Genomic DNA, 22,210 nt, shown 5'->3' with positions numbered 1-22,210 from the left:
AGTCGACCACACTCCAGCCCCACCCTGGCCCTCCTGGGCTGGCAGCGGGCTTACCTGTTTGCCAGGAAGGACTGCGGAACTGGGAAAGAAGAGAGGAGGCAGAAGGGCCAGGCTGCGGGCCCCGGGACTCCAGGGCCGAGATGAGGTTCATGACGGAGGCGTCGGGCCCTGCTGAGCCTGCGTGATGGAGGCCAGTGTCGAAGAGTCCAGAGAGGCCTGGCAAGGGTCGGGGCGGGGGTTGAGTCAGCTAGGTGGGGGATAGGGCAAGGTTGAAACGGAGAAAGAGCAAGCCAAAGGCAAGTTGGGTCAGCAAAGGGGACTGGATGGAAGGTGCAGATTCAAAGAGGAGAAAGTAGACAGAAACAAGGAGACAGTAAGCAGGATGGAGTAGGATGCAATCTTAAGGGCAGGGAGCCCAGGAGAGGAAAACTAGACAAAGGAGTAGAAAAATCCAGAGGTGAAAAAAAAGTGGGAGAAAAAGAACAGAGAGTTCTTGCCGTCCAAGGGAGGCCAAAGGAGTTAGGTAATTCTAACAAGGAAGGGGAAGAGATGGGGTGATACTGGTGCCACTGGGAAGAACCAGAGAACAAGTCGAAAGAGGTTAAGTCCAAGTGAGAGGGTCCAGATTTTAAAAAAAAAAAAGGGTGGGGGTGAGGGATAAAGGGAAGGAGCCAACCAAGAGGGTCTTAGGGTCAAACTGGACAACAGTCTGGTTGCTGATCCATCTAGGAAGGGAAGCGGCAGGATCAAAGGAGAACCAATCCGAGGTACTAGAGGCCCGGTCACAGAAGAATCAGGTAGTGGGCAAATCTAAGGGAGGAGGGGGAGGTCCAAGAATCGGAGCCAATCAGGAAGAAAGAGAATCAGGAAGAAAGAATTCAGAGAACCAAGAGGATGGACAAATCCAGAGGGAAGGGACCGGGGTGGGCTGGAGAGGCGGAAAAGCCTGGAAGAGAAGGTGGGATTTGGGGGCTGAGAGGACCGGACCAATTGGAGCGAAAGAGGCGGGACCAGAAAGAGGGGCGGACGAATCCGGCGAGATATTGACCAGCCTCAGAACAACCAATCAGGGAAGAAGTGGCAAGGGGCGAGCCAGGACGGAGGGCACAGCCAATTAGGAAGGGTGGAACTTTCAGCAGCCAATCAGCCGCTTCGAAGGGAGGGCCAGGCGGGGCGGGACAGGGGCCGTACCTGCCGGGTGGTGGTTGGTGGCATAGCTTTGCAGTGGGTGGGGGGCCGCGTAGGCCTGGCGGTGTAAGATGTCCGTCTCGGGGTGTGAGGTCCTGGAGCTGCCATAGACCAAGCTGTGGGGTGGGGGGTGGAAAGGGAGATGTTAGGGTTTCCTCCGAAGCTGCCCTCTGAGTGAGGAACTCAGCAAATCCCCCAGGGAGTTCGGGAGAATCTTCCAGCTGACTGGGGGTTATCCTAAGGAACCTTGAGCCATAAAGGAAAAGACAAGGGAATCGGGGTCCCCAACTTAAAAGAGCCATGGTCCCCACTCGAGCCCCAGTAAACAGAGCCCAGAGAGCCTCACAGACATGCACAGGAAGGAGACAGACAGGCTGAAGAGTCAGAGAAAAGTGTCTTAAGTTGAAAATAGGGAGTTTGCTCCCAGGGCCCCCACCCTGTAGGGGACACAAAGCCCTGGGGCCAACCCCCGAGGGACTCCCCCTCTTCTTCAGACACGTGGGAATACAGAGGCCCTGAACCTCACGGGATGGTGCATACCGAGCCAGGGGCAGCCGCAGATTGTTCCCCAACAGCAGGGATGGGGGAGGGGGGGTGAGGATAGGACTCGGGGAAAGTACCAGGTACAAGTGTGAACATGAACGTCGTCCATCCCCCGGGTTGAGGTTCAGATGCATGGACCCATGCAAGGCCAGGTATGTGTGTAAACCAGTATTCAACTCACTCGTGGGGAAAGACACGGAGCGAGGAGTCCCACATGGAAAATCCTAACTCACTTGGGGTCCTGCCCTTGCCAGCCTGGGAAACCCAGGTGTGTGGGGGAGGGGGGCAGGGGGCAGGTGAAGAGTGAGAGTGTGACACAAACAGCAGAAAAGGGGCAGACTCGCAGGTGAACTGGCTGCCAGCTATGTACGCCTGGGCCCACGCTCACACACACAACCACACACTGGAGAAACAGCCTCGTCTTCCTATGCAGCGGCCCCCATCCATGGCCCGGACTCAAGAGGTCAAACACTCCACTCCTCGCCATCAACTAGGATTCTCTGTCTTTGCGGGTGGGGGAGCTCAAGGGGGTGTGTCTCTGATGCCAGGACACCCCCCCCCCTTACACACACAGAACCCCAGCTTCGGAAGGGGGCGGGGCCCCGTGCCCACTCAGCGCGCGGAATTTCTGGGGGGGGGGGGCCCCCGCGTAGCGCGGCCTCGCGCAGTCCCGGAACAATAGGACCTGGGGGGGGGCGCGCCCCCCAGGTCTGCGTTCTAATTTTCTTTTCCCTCTCACCTTTGCAAGAGCAGAGCCTGGGGCACGAGGGGGAGGGGTCAGCAAGCCGGGAATCCAAGGATGGGGGGAAATCCAGGCCTTGCTTCGCCAGTCCCTCCCACCTTCCCAAGGCCTCTCGGTCTGAAATTGTTTTGCACCCCCATTTCCCCGCTGCATCTTTCTCTTTGCATGCCGGAGCTGGCTTTGGCGGAGTTTGCAATTTGCAAACTGGGGCGGCGGCGTTGTTGCAAACCGAGGAAGGCCGCTCCCTTGCAAGCCGGAGGGGAGTTTGCGATGCACGCGTAGCCGGGCGGGCCCGGCCGGGCTGGGCCCCCACCCCTTGGCCCCTTCCTCTAGGCCACCCCCGGCTCCTTACCTAGCTTTCGCTGACCTCTCGTAACTCCATCCCGCCCCGGCGCCGAGCGGGTCCCCGAAGCCGGCGCTGGGGTAGTTCCTGTCCATGAATTGGCCGCGGTGGAAATTGGGGGAGGGGGAGGGAGGGAGGGAGGGAGGGGGCGCGCGCGCGCTCTCCTCCGCCGCCTCTCCCTCCGCTGTTGCTTTTTTTTCCCTTCTCTCTCTCTCTCTCTCTCTTTTTCTTTGCAGCCGCCGAAGGCCCGGGAAGGCCCCGGGCGGGGGAGGGAGGGGACAGGGGCGGAGGGGCGGGCAAGGGAGGGGGTGCAGCCGCCGAGCCAAGGAGGGGGGAAGGGGGGTTCCCCCTGGAGGGAAAGAGGGGGGAGGAGGGACCCCGCTGTCTCCGCCTTTGCCCCAGCCCTTGCAAGAGAGAAGGGGGGGCGCGCGCTCAGGAGGGGGCGTCCCGGGCGGCCCCGGGGTGGGTGCGGGCTCTGGGTGCTCGCTCTCTCGCCGCCGCCGCCGCCGCCTCCTCCTCCTCTGCGCTCACGGTGCAGCCATCTTTGCACAAGGCGGCTGGGGGAGGGGGGAGGGGAAGGGGGGGCGGGCGGCGGGGTGTCTGGCTGCGCTCCGCTTCCTCCCACAATCCCGTGCAAATGCAAAAAAAAAAAAAAGAGAGAGAGAGAGAGGCAGACACAGGGCGCTAGCAGGGCCTGGGGGTGTAGGGTGCAGCGTTTGTACAGAAAGCCAGCTCCGCCGTGCGCAGACGCGCCCGGGAACGCAGTTCAGTTTATATGATTTTTCTTTTTTAATTTTTGCATTATTTCACTCTTTTGCATCTCTTTTCCAAGGTGTTTTTATTTGGGGAAAGAGCTCAACTCCAGTCCCCCAGGTGCAGCGCGATCCTGCCCCCAACCGAGCCCGCTTGCAAATACGCCCACCCCCTCCATCTTTTCCTGGATTGCAGAGTGCTCCTGTGCGCGCACGGGGAGCGCAGGAAAACACGCGTGTGCACAGGCGAGTCTCTGCGTGTCCGTGGTCCGTGACACTGAGGGCGATGGCCGTGTCACACCCGCTCACACGCGAGTCTGCGCACCCGGACTGCGCTCCTGGGTCCAAGTTTCCACGCACTCCTACCCCGGGTACGGGGCTGGCGGATACCCCAGGTCAGGAGACCGTGGGGGCCTGCGATGGGCCGGGATGCGGGAACACGTTGCCTGAGAACTTGCTTGTATCCGTACGCAGCGGAAACACGTGTGGTAGAGTAGGCCTCGGGCCGGACGACCCCTACTCCCATCACCCCTCCAAGCTCAGCTCCGGAGTTTAAGAGGCCTGGGGGTTTCCGGAATCCGGTGCGAATCTGGGGCACGGTTCAGAGAACCCCGGCTCCGCTCCGAAGCCGCTCTTCAGCTGGGTCTCCTGAGACTGCAAGGGGAGAACAGTGCGGAGTCAAAGGCCCGGCTGTTTTTGCCCCATCAACCAAGACCACTCCGGCCCACCCTGGGCGTCTCAGCCAATCCCGGACCCTCTGGATTCAAGACCCACCCTCCTATAATATTCCAGACACACACACACAAACACACACACGGCCCAACCTCCTATAATATTTCAGACACACACACACAGACACACACACACACACACACACACACACACACACACAGACACACACACACACACACACACACACAGACACACACACACGGCTGGGCCACGCCCCCGTTCTCCAAGCCTCGACCTGGCTAATAAGCTCAAAATTCTAAGTCCCGCCCCTAAGCCTACGCCCCTCCCCCGGCCGTGCCCTCCCCTCAGCGCCCCGCCCCCAGGCCGAAGCCCAGCCCCATACCTGGTGTAGGGGGGCGGAGGTGCGTCGTGTACCCCCGAGGCCGCCAGCGCCTGCTCGTAGGTGGGGAGGCCTGGGGGTGGGGGTGGAGGCTGGGGCGTCTGCGGGCTCAGATCACTAAGGGGCCTAATGAGCTCGACACTGGGGACAGAAGGTGCACTGTTAGCAGGGGAAACCTACAGGAGAGAGCGCCCTGGGAAAAGGTCAGACTTAGGAAGACAGAGACTCTGAGGATGGTAGGGGGACAGAGGTGAAAGGGAGATGGACCAGGGAAAAAGAGGGTCACCTTCAACCGAACTCTACAGACAGAAAAGCACCACGCAATGACAGACAGTCACAGAAATCAACAGTTGCGGAGACAGGCTCATTCACAGACACAAGTGCCCGGATACAGGCAGAGTCATGGAGAAACAGACAGCCCTGCAGAGAAGCAGGCAGACACACACAAGAAACAGACAGACACAACAGAGAAACACTCAGGCACAAATTTCCCAGATCCACTCTTCCAATAAACTCTTCCTGGAAACCTCCAAATCCACTCCACTTCGAGGCGGATGCTCACGCACTCTCTTACACTTTGCCACTGAGAAACACACACCTAGACAACTCACACGGACACACACAAAGACAGCCTCGTCTTGTCACCCCGGAAACTGACATCCCACAGACACCCACAGACCACAGGCTGCAGCCTCATCAGATACAGCATCCACAGGATGAAGATCACTTGTAAACTGGGTACTGCAAAGACAGCCAGGCAGCAAATATTGATGGAGTCCCTATTTGGTGCCAAGCACTGTGGATATAATCCGATGCCGCAACAGGACACAGAATCTCACAGACTCTTCACAGGACAGTCTCCTCAGATCTTTCAGCAGTGCCCACCTGCCCCCGATCTGGTCCATCTCCTTAGGATGACCCCTCCCTCCCCTGCTCACCCTGCTCTAAAGCCCTACAGCCCCCAAAGCCCCCTTACTCTTGAGGACGGGAATGCTGCCTGCGGCCCCGACGGCCATGTAGATACCAGAAGGCTCCCAGGCTGGCCAGGACAATGAGTACAATGGCTACTGTCAGCCCCACAGCCAGGCTTGCGACATCCACTCGTCCACGTCCTGTGGGGGGTGGGGGGGGGATGTTTGCAGTTGACATGCTTAGTTAGGGTAGGGAGCTCAAGCAGATAATTTTCTGAGTCCCCACGCTCAGTACTGCCAGATTTTAGCAAACAATAATGAGACCCAGTTAAATGTGAGTTTTAGATAAACAATGAGTAACTTTTTTGTATGTCTCATGGAATATATGAGATATGCTACAAAAAAAAATTATCCCTGTGTATTTGAGATTCAAATTTAACTGGGGGTGTAGGGCGGGGAGCGATCCTGTATTTTATCTGGCAATCCTGTTCCCTCTGGAATGCAGTGCCTTTTACCAGCCAGCCCACAGAGGGGCGAGGCCTCACCAGACAGGTCAGAAAAATTCATCTATCAAGGGGGACATCCCCCATCAGTCACAGAGTGATGGGGTTTAGGATTCATGTGAACCCTTGGCTAAGGTGAAGTGCCTTTAGCAATCAAGGTTTCATATCTGAGGAAAAGGGGGGTGGGGCACAGGGAGGACCCTGGCTTTCTGAGGCCTTGCTAGGTCTTGCTGCTGGGAAGCTTCCTTTAGGACTGGGTAGCAGGGGACTTTCCTCAAACAGTAAATCCCAGGCTTTTGGCCCTCTTCACAAAAAGCTGCACTCAGAAGGTGGGGCTTCCTGATTCTGACACGTTTCAGGTAGATTCAAGAAGCCACCGGGCCTTCATAGGCCTGTAGCAAACCAGTTACCTCCCCTAGCAACCAATGTGAGGATTCTAGCCCAGACTTAGAGCCTGTTGCTAAGGATACACTCCTAGCAACCAAGCCACTAGGGGGGTGAGATGCCTGGTACCTGGAGGGGGGTCCTCCTGTGGGCAGGAGGCCTTGGGTCCTGAGCCTGGCTAGGTGTGGTTGCTAGGGAGAAGGCCTCCTTAGCAACCAGGGCAAAGCCAGGATGGAGTTGTGGGGGAGGGGGGACCAACCAGGTAGTGAGTGCTGCTGGCTTCTTTGGTCCGGCCACACCAGGCTTGGTTGCTAAGGAGCACCCCCCCCCCCTTAGCAACAAGGCTGCAGCCACCACTGGGCCTCAGAACTCAGAGGAGGGGCTGGGGTTGGGACTGGGCTGATCCAGCAGGTGAAGACACACAGGCTTCCACCAACTGGCCTACCCCGGCCCCGTTGCTAGGGAGCAACCCCCTTAGCAACCAAGCTGCTGAGGCTCTGGACTCCAAGATGGGCTCAGGTGGGCCAGGGCTTCCGAGTCTGAGGCCTCAGGGCTGTAACCTCTCCTTCCAACTGTCCCCCTTCCCGGGGACAGGGGACCTCCCTTCAGTGAGGCGTGGTGGGATCCTGAGGCGAGGGCTCCAGTCTCAGAGGAAGGGCTTTCTTTGACAACTTCCTCCAGTAACTCATGGGGCATGGAGTCCGGAGGGAGCCAGTTTGGGGTGGGGGATGGTGGTTCAGCCTCCCAGGTAAAGCCTTGCCCTAGTTGTACAGGATGAGAGAGCTCTCCCAACTCACCTCCTTTGCCATTGTAGACGTAGCTCTCCCAAAAGTGATCCTTGAATGGGCAGGAGGAGTGAAGGCTGAAAAGCATCAACTGGAAGATTCCACACCCCCAGACCAGCCCACCCTGGTCTCTGAGGCAGGAAGGCAGACGGAGTTGAGGGGCAGGACCCCACCCCCAGGTCCTAGAGGGTACTCCTCTGGGGACCCCTTGAATCTACCTCCGGGGACTCCTCACCGTCAGAATATTGTCCTCAAAGTACTCTCGCGCCTCTTCCCAGGAACATATCTCCTCTCGACACTCCCGCTCCAGGTTCCCTGGAGTGAACAACTCCAGGTCCCAATAATTGGCTCTTGGAACCCGCTTACGGCTGCCCAGGAAGCTCTGTGCCTCTGGGGAGTCCAGGAAGACCTCTGGGCCCAAAAGACACACAGGGCATTAGTCGCTCAGTTGTGCCCGAGTCTGCCACCCCACGAACTGTAGCCTGCCCAGGTTCCTCTGTCCATGAGATTCTCCAGGCAAAGATGCTGGAGTGGGTAGCCATTCCCTTCTCCAGGGGTTCTTCCGGACCCAGGGATCAAACCCTGGTCTCCTGCATTGGAGGCAGATTCTTTACCGTCTGAGCCTCCAGGGCAGTCCAAAAGACATAAGGGACAGAAAACGGAGGGCTCCTAGGACTGGGGACACATGTGTGTGTGTGTATGTGTGTGTGTGTTAGTCACTCAGTCGTGTCTGACTCTTTGCAAGCCAATGGACTGTAGCCCGCCGGGCACCTCTGTCCATGGGATTCTCCAGGCAAGAATACTGGAGTGGATTGCCATTCCCTTCTCCAGAGGATCTTCCTGACCCAGAGATCGAACCCTGGTCTCCTGAATTGCATGCAGATTCTTTCCCGTTTGAGCTACAGGGAAGTCCTTGGGGACATGAAGGAGCCTGAACTTAAGGAGATGGAGAGTCCTTATGGGGTCCTGGGGAGGAGGCGACTGGAGGCAGGGTTTCTCCTGGGCCAGAGGAAGGTGGGTGTTGCTGCCTGGACTCTGGCTCTTCCCCTCAACACTCACCTAGGCCTTGCTTCCCACTGGGTGGTGTGTCCAGGCAGGTGGCCAATCCCAGGTATAGCAGCAGCACAGAGGGGCGGCCCCTCATATTTTGTGGACACTAGGAACCAGGTGTGGTTAGATGAGAAGTGCCTCAGCCACTGAAGAATGAGGCCAGGTCTCCCTGATCAGACTCTGTGGTCCATGAATTATAAGAGCAGACACTTACGTGGCCTGTAATCTGGACCAGAGACTGTTCAAGGTCAGTTACCTCTATCAACTCAGTTTCATTTTCACCACAGTGCTATTATTATCTCCGTTTGATACAGGAGGAGACTGAGGCACAGAGAAGTAAAAGAACTTGCCCGAGTTCACACAGTTTGCAAGATTCAGAGGTAGGATTTCAGCAAACGCAGTGTCCCTCCAGAGACCAGAACCAGGAACTTATCTTTTTCCCAGCTGTGTGTGCAGCACCCAGCACGGGTTTGGGCACATAGCAGGCGCTCGTAAACATGTCCATGGATTGGATCACTTTCTTCCTGATAATCTCCACGTATATACCTATCTCTCTGTGCCCATAGCCACATCCACCTACAGCATTTGTTGCTCAGTTGTGTCTGAGTTTTTTGCGATCCCATGGACTGTAGCCCATCAGGCTCCTCTGTCCATGGGATTTCCCAAGCAAGAATACTGGAGTGGGTTGCCATTCCCGTCTTCAAGCCATCTTCCTGACCCAGAGATTGAATCCAGGTTTCCTGCGCTGTAGGCAGATACTTTACCGCCTGAGCCACCAGGGAAACCCTTCCACCCACAGAGATCAAAGAGTATACAAGAAGTAAAACCAGACGCACATATCCTGGGGTCCAGCAGTTGAGGGAGGGGGCAGTCATCCTGGACTCCTGGGTTTGGGGGCTCCAACTTCTGGGTACCAGAAGAGCCCAAAGCCAGGTCACCAAGGTCCCCAAGCCAAGCTCTGCCTCCAGGGACATTCACTTACCTGCCTAAACTTGTGAGTACTGTCCTCTCCTTAATCGGGGCCTCCTCGGCTAACTGCGGCCAGCCGTGAAGAGGGGCAGGGGAGAGGGGAGGGGAGAGGAACGGGAGGGTACTTTGTTCATTAAAGCCGACACAATCCTGGTTCCAGGCAAGAGGGGCGGGGTTTTTTATTACCTGCCCGGGGCGGGACTCAGGTAAGGGACAGAGTATTTAAAGGGACCTTATGAAAAAAATACATAGATAAATAAAGGGACCTTATAATTAAGGGTATAACGTCCAGAGCCCCAAAGGGAGCCTGGGTCTCCTGACACCATGGGGACACTCAGGGTGTTGGATAGGCGCCTCCTCCCCTCCTATCCAATTCCCCCCTCTCCCCAGAAAGCTCGCCAGGCTGAGCTACGGAAATGAACATCTAGATATCTAGCTATCTAGAAACTGGAGGGGAACATATGCCTTAGTCCCTAGAGATAGGTAGGTATGCCGCAGTAAATTCCTGCTTCCTGAGACAATTTGAAAGACTCTGACTTCCGATTTCTCAACTGCTCCATTTACAAAGTGGGGACAGAGGAGCCGTCCCTTCTCTATTGTCTCTTCTTTTGCGGCAGAAAAGTGGATGATACACACTTTGGTAAGCGGGCTTTTCAATTTCTGGGCAAAGTGGTTAGTCCTTAAACACAGGCTTGAAGAGATGCAAAGCCTAGGCCCGTCCAGGGAAACGCCTAGTATTTACTAAGCACGCCCCCTATTCACGCCAGTTTCACCGACCGGAACCCTCGAGTTGCCACTCACGTTTCCGGAGGGAGGAAAAAAAAGAAGGGAGAATTTACCAAGCCAGAAGAGCTATCTCCGCCACTAGGGGTAGAACTACTTCCGGTCTCTTCGCCGGGCGGAAGCGGCGGAGCGGGGAGGGAAAACAGAGCTCCTTTCCGGTGTAGGAGTACTGTTGAAGTAGCCACCGAGGAAGGAGGGGTCGTCTGTGAGGTGAGTTCTAGGCGGTAGAAGAATAGTGTTAGTGCGATTGCCTTCCCGTGGGCAAGAGTCTTGTGGTCCTGAGGGAGACTGGGACAAGATTTTGAAATCTGACTTCCTGGCAGTCATTAATAGAGCCCTCTAGGTGCCTCAAGTTTGAAGCCGAATTGGAGGTGCCGGAAATCCCTTTAGGTAGCCAAACCTTCATCCGGCAGTTCTCCCCAGAGTGTTAATTCCAGTGCAGACGAATGGGCTACGGATCCCGGGGCACGGAAGAGACTGGGACTCCTGGGGGAGGTCTGAGGAGTGATATTGAATGAGGAGCAACCCCTCAAGAAAGGGTGGGCCCTTTCTTGGCCTCAGTTTCCCAGACCGTGATGGGGAGGGCGGGGAAGGGTTGTGCAGTCGCCGCCGCTGCCTCCTTGCACATCTGACAGGCCCTTCCGTCTTGGAGTTGCTGTAGGTTAACGTTTTCCTCTGTGGAGCTTTGGGGTTAGGCAGTCCTAGGTTCTCACTTCGATGGTGCTGCTGATTCGTTGTGAACTCAGGTCTTGATGGATCCTTAAAGCAGTTTTACTTTAATATTTTATTATGAAAATGTCCCACCTGTCAGGTTAGTTTCTTTCTCTTCCTCCCGTTCTTGTCTCGTGGCAACAAAAATTTGGAGCTATGGACGAAAAGGTGTAGAACAACAGACAAGTTACAGCTCCATTCAGCTCAAGCGGATAATCTTTTATTAATCCAACACTCCCATAGGAGTCCTCCTCATCCTTCCTGTCAAGCCCTCTTGGCTTCCCTCTTTACACTCCCAGTCTCCTCCTTTTGCCTTTGCCCCGTTCAAAGTAGGGCTTGTACCCACCACCAGTCAATGAAAGGGAATAGAAATGGGCATACGCTCAGGCCAAATGATAATTATAAGTTGTATAGCGGCAGGCTGTGTTGTTTATGTCTTAATAGGCTCCTAACTGCCTAACCGCGGATAAGGTTACTTGGAGAAGCCCCTGTGGTCATTTTGTATCCACTGTGTGAATAGGATACACGTGCAGGAGTTCAAAAGTCTCTGTGGTTATATTTGTAGCATATCTGTGACCTCTCCTGGGTGTGTCTCAGAGTTTAGAGACCGCTTGCATCCCTTTCAGCCAGTCTTCCCCTGGTTGCTCATGTCTAAATTCCTACCTAACACAACTTACATAGAAGTGAGATCATAATATTAAAAATTCATATGGCCAGAGTTTCTGTTTATTAATATTTTTGCCATACTGGCTGGGCATTTTTTTAAACTAAATATATAAGGCAAAGTCTGTCTATTGTGACATTTCACCCCTAAATATTTTAGGATACATGTGTAAAAAGCAGAGACATTTTCACAACACTAAACTAACTATACTTCAACTTTTAAAAAATTTTTCAACAATTTTTTTTTTTTTTAAATTTTAAAAAGCGTATATGGAGAAGGAAATGGCAACCCACTCCAGTATTCTTGCCTGGAAAAATCCATGGACAGAGGAGTCTGGCGGGCTGAAGTCCATGGGGTTACATGACTGAGCATGTGTGCATGAGGGTGGAGGGAGATGGGTTGGTAGCAATAAAGTGGTAGAACTAAAAAAAAAATAAATAAATAAAAAGCGTATAGGCACACAAAAAAGCGGGAACATTTTCTTCCATGGCCACAATACTATCATCACACTTACAAAAGCAACCCTGATAAAAATATCAATTGTTTGAATCAGAATCAATTCAAATCATTGTTTTGTCTTTTAAATCCCTCTTAATTTCTAACAGTGTCCCCCTCCACACCATCCTGTTCTTTTTTTTAAGTATTTATTTGTTTATTTGGCTGTGGTGGGTTTTAGTTGTGGCATATGGGATCTTCGATCTTCATGGTGGCATGTGGGATCAAACCTGGGTCCTCGGCATTGCGAACACAAAGTTTCCCCATCACTGGACCACCAGGGAAGTCCAGTCATTTCTGTTCTTATAGTGCTTTTGTGATGCATTGACTGGATGGACGGTTCGTTTCATTGATTACACACCTACCCCCGGCCCTATGGTTGGAAGTCGTTAACTGACACTGTCATGCCATCTCTGTGCCCAGCCCCCACCCCCAGGTGCCAGGCAGTGCTGGGACCCAGCCTGGAGTCCAGCCCAGGCCCCACCTCTAGGGAGCTCCTAGTCTGGAGGGGGAAATTCTGAGATGGCTGTAGTGGAGGTAAATCAGGGCATTGTCAGAGCATCAGGAATGCCTCCCTCAGGCTTCCCAGAGGAGGCAATTCCTGATGGGGCCTGGGAGGAGGAAGCGGATGGGATTTCCAGGGCCGGGTAGAGGGAGGCCCAGGCCCACAGGGATTTCCAGGAGCAGAGCCAGGCCTGTAGGAGCTGCCCCATTCCACACTGAGAGTCAGCACAGGGCCTGGGGCCACCTGCAGCCAGGCGGCACCCGCGATGGTCTCGGCCACAGATGCAGATGCCTGGGTCAACCCCCGGCTGCACTGGGCACCTCTCCCTGCCTCTGTTTCCTTGTTTATAGCAGCCATTTGTGCTGTGGGGTTCGGTGGAAAGTGAAAGTCACTCAGTTGACTCTTTGCAACCCCATGGACTGTATTCTCTAGGCCAGAATACTGGAGTGGGTAGCCATTCCCTTCTCCAAGGGATCTTCCCAACTCAGGGATCAAACCCAGGTCTCCCACATTGCAGGCGGATTCTTTACCGTCTGAACCACCAGGGGAGCCCAAGAATACTGAAGTGGGTAGCCTATCCCTTCTCCAGGGAATCTTCCCAACCCAGGAATCGAATCAGGGTCTCCTGCATTGCAGGCAGGTTCTTAACCAACTGAGCTATCAGGGAAGCCCTGGGATTCAGTGCAGTTAACATGTATAAAATGCTTATAACAGGGCTGGGTTTACCGAACCTCTTAGATGAATACCAATCACTATTAATAGAAAAATCTCAGATGTTCCCTTTTGCTTTTAGGGAGCCTCCCTCCTTCCTGCTTCCGATACTTCCTATATTTGTCTGTGAGTTCCTTGAGTGTAATTGGCCCTTTGGGTTCCCTTAACACAGGCCTCCAGCCCCCTGGGACAGCCAGCAGCATCCATGTGACCTCATGCTCCTCTCGGGAGGGGACTTGTAGCATCCTTTAGTTCTTCCTTAGTTTTCTCATTCTTTAGTTCTCAGAGGGATCTCTGACCTCAGGAGATTGAGGATTCAAACAAATTGACTGGAGAAAAAGACCTGGGGAGATAATAAGGGAGATTTGAATACCAGCTGGATAGAAGATGATGATAAGGAATTATTAATGCATCCATGGTATTGTGGTCATGTTTTTTAAACATAGTAGCCACAAGTTCCTAGAGGCTGTGGCACTCTTTGATACTTGTGTCAGGGCCCTGAGGGACTGTATTTTTTTTTTTTTAATCACTTAATTAATTTAAATTCAGGCACCAAACTGGATTCAGTCCCTGGAAAACTTTTAAGTATGTCTGGCACAACCAGGACATGTGAGTGTACATTTGCTCCTGTAAATTTTATGAAACCTAAATGCAGGGCAAGTTCCTCCAGCGAAAATTGTTGTCTGAATCGAGACATATTAAAAGAGTGGGCTAGACTGTGGATTTTGAAGATTTCGTAGGAGCATGGGAGTGGATTAGCCTTTATTCTCGGATTGTGACCTCCCCAGGAGGACTGCCAGCTGTCACGTGACCGGGGGGGGGGGCGGCTCCAGAGCCTGGGTGAGTGGGTTTAAGTCCAGCTCTGTTGCCAGGGGGGCCCCATGGGCCTGGTTTCTTCTCTGTAAGAGGGGAAGGTTGGTAAATAATAGCTGCTCTTACTTTGGACGTGTCCTCTCTGAAGTGCTAGTGACAGCAGATGGTAGTAGTTCTATTTTCTGAGCCTGTCCTAACTGAGGAGACCATAAACCTGCCCACCCCAGTCAATGGTTCTCAAACTTCCTGGTCTCAGGATCTTAAAAATCCGCGAGGACTCCAAAAAGCTTTTGTTTGTGGAAGTTCTATCTATCACAGTTTGCCATATCAGGGCAGTTCCCTGGTGGTCCAGTGGTTAGGACTGCGCACTTTCACTGCTGAAAGCCCGGGTTCAATCCCTGGTCCAGAAACTAAGATCCTGCAAGCCACAGGTGTGGCCAAAGGAAAAAGAGATTTACAATATAAGATGAAAACAGACATGAAAGGGTCTTTATTGAAATATTCTTATAACAAAACACTCATCTATTTAAAGTATATAACTCTGTGGTTTTTCATATAATCAGTATTTTTGTAACCATCGCCACTTTCTGATTTCAGGACATTTTCATCACTGCAGAAAGAAACCCCATCCCCCTTAGCAGCCACTCCCCACTCCCGTCCTCCCTTCTCCCAGTGGGTGGCAGCCACCAGTCTCTGTTTCTATGGATCTGCCCATTCTGGACGTTTCTTATAAATGGAATCAACAATAGGGCCTTTTGTACCTGGCTTCTTTCACTCTGTATACCGGACGTGTTTTAAAGCCAAGGTTGCACAAGCACAAGTCACACAGCCTCTGGAAAACTCCACCAGATGCTCACTAGAGAATGAGAGGAACAGAGGCGAACACATATTAGTGTTATGGAAATCGCTCTGTGGACCCCCTGAGAGTATCTTAGGGACCCCTGGGGTCTCGGCAGACCTTACTTTGAGAACCACTGGCCTAGGCAAATGGCTTCACTTCTGTGCCTCCGTTTGCCTCTCTCCAAAGCGGAGATGCTGATGGAACAGACCCCAGAGGGTGGCTGAAGTTGGATGATTGATGAGATGAGGCCACGGGGAGTTGGCCCAGGGGTCAGGGGTCAAGCAGTGTCCCTTGTGCTTATTCCCATGACAGCCCAGAGAAGTAATGCTCCCTCTCTAGCAGTTCCTCTCCTCTCAGAGAGAAAACATCCCAGTCCACAAAGCCAAAGAGCTTGGCCACAAGACAAGCAGCCTAGTGCCAAATACCACGGAGGGTCAAGGCAGTTGACAACTAAGAATAGAGTGGGGAATTTGTCCCTTTGGAGGTGAACTCGACCTTCATGAGTGATCATGGGTGGGGGGACGGGGGCGGAAGCCAGGGGGCCAGGGCAGAGAAGGGCAGTGGCCGGTGAGCTGGGGAGGTGGCAGGTGCCAGACACCTGCTCCAAAGCTGGGGGGTGAGGGGAAGCTGGAGGAGGGGCCGTGGGTCGAGTTGGGGTGTTTCACCAAGGTCCGCCTCTACACGCAGCACAGTGGCTGCGGCTGGGGTGACAGGAATGTTCCACATCGCGACTGGGGCGGTAGTTAGGAGGGTGTGTGCATCTGCCGAAACACATCAACTGCATCCTTACGGGTCTGTGCATCTATGCTGTCAATGTACCTACTGGGAGGAAGATGCCAGTAGGGGGCGTGCAAGGTCCATAGGTTCCAGGAGAGGTTTATGTTTTGAAAGAGAAAGGCAAGTTTCTGAAAGCATCACAAACCAGGGAAATAAAGATGAAGTTGCTTTTTTATATTTTGGGAGTCCCTGGTGGTGCCCCCACCCCTGCCTTCTGGATCCTCCTTGCAGCCAGAGAACAGGAGAGAGTATTTTCTGAACATTCCATATGCCAGACTCTGTGTATGACCTCATTTAGTCCACACAGCCATCCAGTTAACGTCAGGTACAGCCCATGGTTCTCCGCACCTCCTACCAAAGGGCTCTGAAAGGGAACTACCCGTCCAGAGTCACAGCGAGGAGAGAGCCAGGGCCAGGCAGAAAGTCTCACTCCATTGATCCCATCAACCCTCAGCTTGTTCAATTGATTTACTCTCGTTAAAAGGGGATTACTCTTGTAATCCCCTAGCCTTCCACTAGCCTGTAAAGACCCTGCCTACCAGTGTGGGAGATGTAGGTGATGTGGGTTCAATCCCTGGGTTGGGAAGATCCCCTGGAGGAGGGCATGGCAACCCACTCCTGTATTCTGGCTTGGAGAACCCCATTGACAGAGGAGCCTGGTGGGCTGCAGTCCATGGGGTCTCAAAGAGTGGGACACGACTGAAGTGACTGAGCATGCATGCATCCATCGTCAGTCCCCTCCCTTACACAGGCAGCCATTATTATATGCATGATCCTTTTGTTTGCAGGTGTTTACAGTGTTTTGTGCACATGTCGATTGTTTTGTTTTTCACTCAGCATCGTCGTTTTCAGGCCCACCCACGATGCTCTGTACACACCCAGTCAGTTGCATCTCACTGCTGGATGGTTTCCTTGGTGGGCAGTCACTGTCCATTCCGCCAGGGCGGTATAGTCAGTTGCCTTCAGCTCCCCTCCAGGATAAACAGCATCACTGCGAACATCCTCACATGTGCTCCCTAGTGGGCGTCGTCTCTGGGGTACACACACACAAGTGCAGAATTGCCTGCACTCACTTTGTAGAAGTCCCCCCAGCCGGTGTTTCCCCAGCATAACCTGCAGGGTTCCTATCACCAACCCTCACCCTGGTCTTAGCAAGCGCTCACAGTGCCGCCCGCCACCTTGGAGAGAGGAGTCAAGTGATGTCTCGTGGTTTTCCTGTGAGGAGAGCTTGAGGCATCCAGCTGCCCGTCTTTGAGCTGCTTCTGTAAACCGCCTGTTCTCACGCTCTGCTCATTGTCCGGTCGGGGTAGCTGGGTTTTTCTTGCTGATTCACCAGAATTCCATGTGCACTCAGTTCTCCCTCTAACACTTGTTTTTGAAAACTCGGAATTTATTCCAACGCGAGTGATACGTGAGGGAACAATTTGAGCAACAGGCATACTGCACCTAAGCGAATCCAGACGTGCTCAGTTGAAATGGGCGTGTAGTATCCACACATGCTCGAAATCCCAGAGCATCTGCCGGGCGCTTTGGTCTCCCATGCGTGTTCTCGCCCCACCCATCGCCTCAGATGCTAGAATTTCCCATCAGATTGCACGTAACCCTCCTTCCACCATCTCAGGATAACTCGCAACTTGTGCCCCTTCCAACACCACTTCCAGAAGCAAACCTCAGGTCTTTTTCAAGATGGAGTGCTTTTTGGTTTTTTTCTTTTGAGGGTAGAGGTTTTTCTTAACCATCTAATGAGTGCAAAACTGTCTTCCCCTGCCCCACTGCCAGCTTCCCCATCAGGTCAGATCGGGGTCCATAAAGGTCCAGTCCCCTCTGCGTGGGCTCCCTCCGGTCACTGCTGCCTTGCAGCTGCCCCTTCCTCCCTGCCGGGATGACACGGCATGGCAAGAACTGCACAGCGGGGGCCGTCTACACCTACCATGAGAAAAAGAAGGACACAGGTACTGGGTTTGCCAGGGGGGCAGATGGACCCCAAAATGCCCAGGGCACTCGCTTTGCCCCTCTGGTTGAGCTTGCTGTGTGTGTCTTTCTGCTGACCGTGCTAACACAGCCCACGTGACTGATGGTCATAGCATCATAACATGATGGCCCGCACGAGCCAGCCACCTTTTCCCTGCCTTGTACATGAAGTGCCTTCCTGTTTGAATTCATCTAAGCCTCCTAAACACCCACAGAGGAAGGAATCAGTGTTGTCAGCCCGTATTCCAGACGGGAAAACTGAGGCCCAGAGAGGTGCGGGCGCTTGAGCTTGGTCCCAGAGCCAGAAGGCCCGAGGGGAGTCAGCCACGAGCCTCTTCGCCGAGCTGGCCCTCGGGCTGCCTCAGAGCCTGTCTGTCTTGTCACTTACCCCCTGGGGATGAACACCTCCTGTGGGTGTGCCCCGCCCCCAACGCGCAGACCCCGGGCACACGCTCCTGACTGCACACGTGCCCCCCACCTCCGCTGGGTCCTCGCTGTGCCTTTCTCTCCGGGTTTGCACAGGGGCACGTCCCCTGGCTCCCCATCCCTCTGTGTGTTCCTGTCCCCAGCGGCCTCAGGCTACGGCACCCAGAACATTCGACTGAGCCGGGATGCCGTCAAGGACTTCGATTGCTGCTGCCTCTCGCTGCAGCCCTGCCACGACCCCGTCGTCACGTAAGCTGGGCACGTGGGTGGGCTGGCCGGGGGGCAAAGGGCAAGGGAACCGCTGGAGGGGCTGTACAGCCAGGGCGCCCTAGACAAGCCACCTGCCCTCCCGGAGCCTCGGTGTTCCCCTCTGAGACCTGGGCATGATCCTAGTATACTTCATGGGGTGTGGAAGAGAATATGTTCATAATAGAGAGTAGGGCTCCTGGAACACTGCCAGCCCGTAATAACAGTTCGTGAAGTGCTTCCCACTATCTGCCTCTTCACTGCAGAGGCTTCCCTGGTGGCTCAGATGGTAAAGCATCTGCCTGCAATGTGGGAGACCTGGGGTCGATCCCTGGGTTGGGAAGATCCCCTGGAGAAGGAAATGGCAACCCACTCCAGTATTCTTGCCTAGAGAACCCCATAGACAGAGGAGACTGGTAGGCTATAGTCCATGGGGTCACAAAGAGTCAGAGATGACTGAGCGACTTCACTTCCCTCACTTGACTGCAGAGATCCAGCTGATGCCACATAAGCCATGCCTCCCAGGCAAACCCTTACCAGGCAGGACATTCCAAGGGCTTAGAAGTACCCTCCCAGGAGCCAGGCACAGGCCAGTCCTTTGGTTGGAATATGCAGGGTGTGGATAACCTTGGCCTCCTGAGCGAACCCTTTATGGCACAAGATTTTCCCCTATGCGTTGGAGCACATTACAAAGCCAGGAGAGTTAAAATGGCGCGGTCACCTCAGAGAGCTAAGCAGAGCCCTGAGTGAGCTGCTGCCTGTAAGATGCTTAGGGGGTCTCCAGGACAAGGAGCTGATGTTTGGAGGGTGGCTGTTAACTGCTGGCCATGCTTTCTCATCCTCTTCTCTCTTTGCAGCCCAGATGGCTACCTTTATGAGCGGGAAGCAATCCTAGAGTACATTTTGCACCAGAAGAAGGAAATTGCCCGGCAGATGAAGGTGAGCCCATTTTATGGGTGAAGAAACTGTGGCCAGGAGATGTCACAGCGCTTTCTAGAGGCCACAGAGCTCATCAGTGACAGAGGCAGGGTTTGAGCTCTGGTGGTCTGTCTCCAGCCAAGCTGTTGACCACTCTGCTGCCAAGGGACGGAGAAGCAACTGAGTCCCAAACCAGCTAAACGGGAAATGGTTTGGGTGTCCTACAGTTGGTGGGAGGAACCAGCAAAGGCAGCAGAGACACACTGCAGATGACTGTGCGGCCACCAGCCTGCACCAAACACTAAGAGCCTCTGCCTGGAGTGTCCCCTGCGTGGGTCCCAGTTTGCCCTCCTTTAAATTCAGAGATCCACCCTGGCCCCTACCTAGGGTGCCCCAAACCCACAGCCCACAGGAGGGTGCCTGGCTCACTGGTCCCTGGCCACCTGCAGGCCTACGAGAAGCAGAGGGGCGCCCGGCGAGAGGAGCAGAAGGCGCTGCAGCGGGCCGCGGCGCAGGACCACGTGCGGGGCTTCCTGGAGAAGGAGGCAGCCATCGTGAGCCGGCCCCTCAACCCTTTCACGCCCAAGGTCGCCTCGGCAGGGAACGGCCCAGGTGAGAGAAAGAGGTGAGCCTGCAGATGGGCGGGGGGTCCCACAGGTGCCTCCGTGGGTGCGGCATCCCAGCCCCTGCCCCCCGCAGACGATGCCCAACCCGGGTCCAGTGCGGGCCCGGCAGGCAAGGACAAGGACAGAGCGCTGCCCAGCTTCTGGATCCCGTCGCTGACCCCCGAGGCGAAGGCCACGAAGCTGGAGAAGCCGGTGAGCCCCTGCCCCAGCAGGCGCCCTTGCGCCCTCTTTGCCAGAGAGGGCCAGGTTCACACCCTGCCCCCCCTCCCAAACCTGGGTCCTGAAGGCCTCCTCCCTATTCTCCCAGCACCCGGCTCCAGCCCCGCCTGCTGACCCTGCCTCCCTCCCCCACCCCAGTCGCGCATCGTGACCTGCCCCATGTCCGGGAAGCCGCTGCGCATGTCCGACTTGACGCCGGTGCGCTTCACGCCGCTGGACAGCTCCGTGGACCGCGTGGGGCTCATCACGCGCAGTGAGCGCTACGTGTGCGCTGTGACCCGCGACAGCCTGAGCAACGCCACGCCCTGCGCCGTGCTGCGCCCCTCGTGAGTAGCCAAGAGGACAGCCCGGGGACCTGCCGGACACGGCGGGCGCGGGTGTGGCCCCCTCTCTGGGGCGGTGCCCCGACTCCTCACCTCCCACCCTCACCCTCACCGCAGTGGGGCCGTGGTCACCCTGGAGTGCGTGGAGAAGCTGATTCGCAAGGACATGGTGGACCCGGTGACCGGGGATAAGCTCACGGACCGCGACATCATCGTGCTGCAGCGGGTGAGTGGCGCCCCTCCTCCCCGCCCCCTGGCCTTCGGGTAACCCCGCCCTCCTTCCAGAGCCCCCGCCCCCATCAAGCCAGGGGCCAGGGCCCAGCCTCACCTCCGCGGCTAGGGAACCCCCACAGCACCCTCTCCTCCTACAGGGCGGTACCGGCTTCGCGGGCTCCGGAGTGAAGCTGCAGGCGGAGAAGTCCCGGCCGGTGATGCAGGCCTGAGCGCGGGAAACCAAATAAATGGGGCTTGGACGCGACTGGCCGTGTGGCGCATTCATTCACCGCACCGGAGCCCAGGAGCCCGGGAATGGCGTGCGCTCCGGAATGACTGCGCTTTGAAAGCCTGGGCTCGGAATGTTTGGTGTGGTCTCTCGTTAAGAGTGAAGTCTGAATGGAAGGCAAACGCACAGCTGTCAACGGGTTGAGTGGCCGCAAGTCGGAATGTGAGCGGCGACCACCGGAGGGCGCCACGTTAGCGGGCTGAATGGAAATCCCCGCGTTCCTTTTGAGTTAAACCAAATTTGAAGCCTGGGAGCTTCAGCGGCACGTGTCTCCCATTGCAAAGTGTATAAGACACCCAAAGGAAATGAAGTGCTGTGTGAGTGAGAGAAAGTTAGGCACCCAGTCTAGAGAAGGCGGTGAGGAACACCCCCTCCCCCGCCACCTGAAGGCTGGAGGGTGGAGAGGAAGAGGAAACCGCAAGTGCAAAAGCCGGGAGGCAGCGGTGTACACGGTGGGTGTGAAGAGTGGGCGGAGGTCAGAGCAACCAGGCCTGGTGGACCTGCCTGGAGCTCGGACTTGACAGGGAGGGCAGGGGGGCCCTTTCAAGCTATGTTTTTAATAACGTTGAGTCAGAAAAACAGACCCTGTGCAGTGTGGAGAACCAGAGCTAAAAGTTGCAAAATATGGCAAAGACTGTAAAAATAAAGACTGGAAGTCCTGCCTCTCAGAGCGATCCCTGGGTTCTGTCCTTGCAGGTCTTCCTCTACCAGGCCTTTCCCACAGGAGTTTTTTCAACCAAAGTGAGATTGCTCCGTTCATTGAACAGTCTCTGCCCTTTCATTTTGGAAAATGATCTTGTCATCTAAAGCCCAGACGAGATTCATAAGTGTCCTTGAGTGCTGGGCAAGCTCATGTCTGGTGTAGGACCAGTGGATGCATCTGGCTGGAGGGAAAAGTGTTAACAGCAGGAGGGTGGTCATCCTTGCACCCTAGGGAGCCCCCCAAACCCAGCATTTCCTCCCTCAGACATTTCTAGAACCTTCATGTGCTGCTCTTGGGATCCCAGTCTCCAGAAACTAGCTCAGGTGCTGCTGACACTCAAGGTGCCCTTCCCCTTGGGGCCTGTCACTCTGCAGTGTGTGCGAGTCCTGGCCACAATCTTGGCAGAAGAATGCTTGTACCCATTTTGCAGAATAGCTCACTGAGGCTGAGAAGGCTTGCCCAAAGTCGCACTGCTCAAGGCCATAGCTGTATCCAGCTTCCCCCAGAGATCAGCCACCTCTGGATCCCCTTTTTCAGTCCTGTCCTTAACCTCTATCATTTTACCCTTCCTTCCTTAGACTTTACACACTGCTACCCACACACCTCTCCACTGAAGCAAGCTCTCACACGCATCCCCTTATACCCAGAATGACAAGAGATCAGCCCTCCCTAAACACTCCCAATCCCTGTCCTTCCTAAGAGCCTTTAACTACCCGGAGTCTTCTTTTCTCTTG

At 55.0% G+C, this 22,210-nt stretch overlaps 3 protein-coding genes across 5 annotated transcripts in view; 1 reads left to right on the top strand and 2 right to left on the bottom strand.

The window, feature by feature from the left end:
• The window catches only part of PRR12 (proline rich 12), a 29,479-nt gene extending 26,092 nt beyond the window's left edge, over positions 1-3,387 (bottom strand). The window contains exons 1-3 of one of the 2 annotated variants that reach the window (XM_043899831.1): positions 2,826-3,387; positions 1,192-1,304; positions 55-216 (exon numbers count right to left, since the gene is read on the bottom strand). In XM_043899831.1, the coding sequence (XP_043755766.1) occupies positions 55-216; positions 1,192-1,304; positions 2,826-2,911 (361 nt within the window). In that variant the 5' untranslated portion in view covers positions 2,912-3,387. The remainder of the gene's footprint in view (positions 1-54; positions 217-1,191; positions 1,305-2,825) is intronic. The other variant, XM_043899832.1, reaches the window with a different exon arrangement.
• Positions 3,388-3,637: 250 nt separating this feature from the next.
• On the bottom strand, positions 3,638-9,411 carry PRRG2 (proline rich and Gla domain 2). 2 transcript variants are annotated; one of them, XM_043899845.1, is made up of 7 exons: positions 9,256-9,411; positions 8,283-8,453; positions 7,459-7,634; positions 7,236-7,275; positions 5,617-5,752; positions 4,644-4,781; positions 3,638-4,222 (listed from the first exon to the last, which is right to left on the bottom strand). In XM_043899845.1, the coding sequence occupies exons 2-7, from the start codon at positions 8,365-8,367 to the stop codon at positions 4,204-4,206; spliced, it is 594 nt and encodes a 197-aa protein (XP_043755780.1). In that variant the 5' UTR covers positions 8,368-8,453; positions 9,256-9,411; the 3' UTR covers positions 3,638-4,203. The 2 variants fall into 2 exon arrangements, with proteins under 2 accessions (XP_043755780.1, XP_043755779.1); XM_043899844.1 differs by having other exon boundaries at positions 8,283-8,379.
• Positions 9,412-10,103: 692 nt separating this feature from the next.
• Positions 10,104-21,436, top strand: LOC122692332 (nitric oxide synthase interacting protein). The gene is made up of 9 exons (XM_043899830.1): positions 10,104-10,235; positions 17,322-17,494; positions 18,083-18,188; positions 19,043-19,124; positions 19,553-19,715; positions 19,803-19,921; positions 20,087-20,274; positions 20,389-20,497; positions 20,643-21,436. Exons 2-9 carry the CDS (start codon positions 17,425-17,427, stop codon positions 20,712-20,714), a joined length of 909 nt encoding a protein of 302 aa, XP_043755765.1. The 5' UTR covers positions 10,104-10,235; positions 17,322-17,424; the 3' UTR covers positions 20,715-21,436.
• The last annotated feature ends 774 nt before the right edge of the window (positions 21,437-22,210 follow it).

The sequence above is a fragment of the Cervus elaphus genome, chromosome 4 (genome assembly GCF_910594005.1).
Source record: "Cervus elaphus chromosome 4, mCerEla1.1, whole genome shotgun sequence".
Taxonomy (NCBI): Eukaryota; Metazoa; Chordata; class Mammalia; order Artiodactyla; family Cervidae; genus Cervus; species Cervus elaphus.
The sequence above is the reverse complement of the archived record's forward strand: the minus strand, read 5'-3'. Positions and strand labels throughout refer to the sequence as shown.